General features: G+C 44.9%; 1 protein-coding gene across 3 annotated transcripts in view; it reads right to left on the bottom strand.

Moving 5' to 3' along the window:
- Window positions 1-483: 483 nt before the first annotated feature.
- Window positions 484-4099, bottom strand: part of PRR5L (proline rich 5 like) — a 30212-nt gene continuing 26596 nt past the window's right edge. The window contains exons 8-9 of one of the 3 annotated variants that reach the window (XM_010009757.1): window positions 1047-1063; window positions 484-864 (exon numbers count right to left, since the gene is read on the bottom strand). In XM_010009757.1, coding sequence (XP_010008059.1) covers window positions 484-864; window positions 1047-1063 — 398 coding nt within the window. Of the gene's footprint in view, window positions 867-1046; window positions 1064-2512; window positions 2533-4099 lie in introns of all 3 variants that reach the window. The other 2 variants (XM_010009759.1, XM_010009758.1) reach the window with 2 other exon arrangements.

The following is a 4099-nucleotide window of genomic DNA, read 5'->3' as shown; positions in this document are numbered from 1 at the left end:
TTTCATCCCTGAGTTCAACTTTGAAAGAGAAAAATGACATCCTCAGCGATCCCTGGCGCCAGGAGCAAAGAGGACATTTAGCACAGAGCACTCTGCTGCAGGAGCAAAGAGCAAACAAGTAGCACAAAGCTGGGAGAGATGGCGAAAACCAGAAAGAGGCTAATTTGTATCATAACAAAGAAACAGAAGGAAACCTGAGACCAAAGGTTTTGGACTAGTAGAAGGAGAAAGCTTAGAGAAGGTAGACTGTAGACAGTGAAACCTTTGCAGCTGTCAGTGCTCATTTGGGAACAGCCTGGTACCTTCACCAACAACGATCCCAGGCAGGCAAGAAAAACAAATCCAGAGAGTACTCCTAAAGAAACAGAAGATCCCTCAAGGACATTTCAATGACACGAGCAAAGTTTGATTTTTTTCCTTTTTTTTCCCAGCAGGGATGACACGACACACTGAATATACATAGAGTTCTCCTCAGCAAGACTTCTAGCTGACCGATGTGCAGTTCAGCTCAGCAGGGTCCTGCCTACCTGCTGCCATGACTCCCTCTGGCCCATCAGGAATACTGGGCTCACTGGAGCACTGCCTGTGGTTAAAACTGGGCTGCAGGAGGAGGCATTTATCAGCACTGTCCGACTCCTCAATCACAATTCCTGTATGCATCATGGAGGCCATTGCCAGGAGCTGAATATCTGAGTGAGCATTGGCAACAGTGTGGCGGCGGATGCTACCGCATTTCTCCAGGTAAGCCTCGCCCTCCTGCTCTGTCAGCGGGGTCAGGGCCATCTCACCAGGCTGCCGGCTCGTCACCACGTGAGATGAATAATTCGGTGCACCAGTCTTGGGACGGGATCTGGAGTACCGTCTCTCTGGAAGAGAAAAAAGAAGCAGGAAGGGTCAATAGGGCACAGACAAAACATTGTCCCAGCTGCTAGGCTGGCCTTCCCACCTCATTACTACCAGGTTATATGGTAGTTAGGAACTATCTCCTGCTATTACTGGCCTTTGGGAACAGAGAGGGCTCGGTATGGAGCCACAGAATGTCTCACTTCATTACCACCAGATGCTCATTAGTTATGAACTATTAAGTTAGTTATAAACGATCTCCTGCTGTTACTGGTGAGGCCCTGACACAGATTGCTCACAGAAGCTGTGGCTGCCCCTTCCCTGGCAGGGGGAGGTTGGACGGGGCTTTGAGCAACTGCTCTAGTAGAAGGTGTCCCTCCCCATCGCAGTGGATTGGAACTAGATGAGCTTAAGGTCCTTTCTGTGATTCTATGATTACTTCTAGGGGTTTGGGAAGGAGCCACCTCCCATCCTGCTGTATGGCAACAGTGCTGCTTGCCCCTAAGAGAAGTAATCCAACAACTACCAAGTGCAGCAAAGGGGCTTCCTTTAGCATCCTGATGGTCTCCTCTCTTACCCAGCAAGGTGAGGAGCAAGTAGGAGCTCTCATGTGCAGGTTTCCTAAAGCAGCACAAGTAAAGAAACATCCTGTGAGGATACAAGTTGCTATCATCTTCTCTAGAAAATTTCTCACAGCAGATGCCAATAGCTGGTGTCAACATGATATTCCTGATGATTGCATGGCGCTAGCTCTCCAGGTCCCTAGAGAAAGGTGGCTCTGCTAGCATTATCCCACTGTATTTTTTAAAGATTATGCAAGAAAAAGAGCATTTCATCCACTTTAAAACATACCGGGTTTTGGGGCTGGACACTGGCAAGACCTAACAGCACACAGCAACAGCTCACAACACCTAGGGGCAAAGGCACGGAAGAGAAAGGCAGGACTTTTGGAGCACAGGTTTGAAACTCAGACCTAAGATGCAGTCCCCAGCCCTGTATCATGAAGCACCATTTCAATTCTGACACTGACAGCTTTAAGAAAAGCAGGGGTCTGAGTTTGTCCCTTGTCTTGCTGTAATTCAGACTGACTCAGACAGCGCTGCTTTTCACCTGCTGCCTTCTATAGCCATGCAGCACTGCTACATGTCGTTAAACACCTAGTGGTCTATTCCCTAAGCAGCTGATAAATCTGTTCCCTACCTGTCTTCCTATTTCTTACCAAATTCCTTGATGTGCAGGCTCTCATTTCATAAAGCCATAGAATCATAGAATGGTTTGGGTCAGAAGGGACCATCTAGTTCCAATCCCCTGCCACAGGCAGGGACGCCTTCCATTAGACCAGGTCGCTCAAAGCCCACCAAGACTGCAAACCCTAAGAATCAGAGTAACAAAATGCCAAGCAACACACTTGTAACTGAAGTTTTTAAGAGTTTTGGAAGCTTGCATCAGCAAAAGCAGCAGAAAACAATCTATATGTTGCAGAGAGGAAGAGGTGAGCAGCCAGAACTCCACCACTGGCAGCAGCCAAGCTATGACAACACTTCACCCGACTGCTGCCAGTAATATATTCATTGGAAATGGTTCATTTAATGCTTAAGAATATGAGCAAACAGTTATTGGCTGGTTACAGCAAATATACTCTTTAGGTGTCACCTGCATCTCAAGTCACAGCAAGCTGTAGTGTTGGACCTGACCCTTTTCAGGAAAAAATATCCAGATTATTTCTGTGCAACAAAATTAAAATCCTTCATGAGAAGCAGGTAAAAATTAGGCTGAACTCTGAATATTCACTTATTGCTTTATTTTTCACCCTTTACTTTCTTGGCTACAACAGCCTCTTAAGGGAGTTGTCATTCATAGTTTGTCTAGAAATGTTATTTCTATTTTGGTGCATTCTGGCAAGGAACATAAACTGGGAGGAATTTTTAAGGGATTTTTTGCGAGCAAACTCAAATTAGCAGTGATGTCAGGTTAAACACATTAGGTTTAAAACACTGTGTGGTTTTTTATCTTCTTCCCTATTCCCTCTATGGACCTCCCCTGTGAGCTATTCTTGTCCCCTTTCATACCTATGCCTGCTGCATTCCTCTCTCACTTTAAATCAAGTTTAAGATACTTAAAGCCTTATGTGTGTCCACTGCTGTGATCAAACACTGCATTTCCCAACACTTATTTGTCTTAAAGGCTCCAGTCCAGATGGCTGTTTGGCCTCCACAGCATCTCTTGAGAATCAAGCACCTTCAAAGCCCAACAATGTATTTCTAAAAAGCTACTATAGGGAACCTACCGGGCTCCATCATCATTAGAAGCTGCCCAGTGAGAGAAGAAACTGGTTCTGAGAAAGCAAAAAGGTGACAGAAGGAGGGACAGAGGAAGAGAATGAGGTTTGATTAAAAGTGGGACTTAAGGAAAAGAACCAACCACCACAGCAGCACTTTGAATACCAAAAATATTTGCAGAGAAGTGCTGCTCTGCTGTCAGTGTTGTGTCATGCAAACAGAAGTTCATTCTTTCCTCTTGCTCAGCACAGGGTGGAGCAGGGGCAAAAGGCCACTTTGGAAATACACACAAATAATGGCAGCTAAAATAGAAGTAAATACAACTATTTTAAGGCACATAAACTTTACAAGTCAAATTCGTGTGAAAATTTGTTTTTGTCACTAACGACTTGTTCAGCTGGTGGAAATCCAGGATGGTTGCAAACTTCAGCCAAGCTACCTTCCAAACTATCCCAGCAGCATGTAGGTGTCCATAAACAGCAAAGCAATCAAATTAGTCAAAGCTCAACTTTTAAGCTCCTGGTCAGGTCTACAAATCAATGCTGAACTGTATAACCATGTTCACTTGCATAAAAGATATTTAATTGTGTAACAACCACAAGAACAAAAAGGCTGAGCCATAGTTAGCCTGAAGTGATGCCATGAGTTTGTTAGAGGCACAGGTCATCGGAGTCCTGGTAAGTCCTTTGAGTGCAAGGCCATCTTCTCCCCTGTACTGCTAAGGTGTACTACAAGACAGCTTGCTACAATCTGCACCTACACAAAGGCTAAAGCTTATAAAAACAGAGGAAGACTAGAGCTTTCTTTATTTGTTCTATTTAAATCTTCTCAACTATCAAATCAGTATCACTACACCCATTTCTTAGCTAGCCAATCTCTTCTGGCCGGCCACGTGTGATAGCAGAGCTCCTGGATCATGTGTGGAGGAGTTTTTACACTCTAAGTATCCGCTTCCTGAAGTGAAGTGCCAGTTGTCT

The sequence above is a fragment of the Nestor notabilis genome, unplaced genomic scaffold (assembly GCF_000696875.1).
Source record: "Nestor notabilis isolate BGI_N333 unplaced genomic scaffold, ASM69687v1 scaffold982, whole genome shotgun sequence".
Lineage (NCBI taxonomy): Eukaryota > Metazoa > Chordata > Aves > Psittaciformes > Psittacidae > Nestor > Nestor notabilis.
Note: the sequence above shows the minus strand (reverse complement) of the source record. Positions and strands in the feature narration are given on the sequence as shown.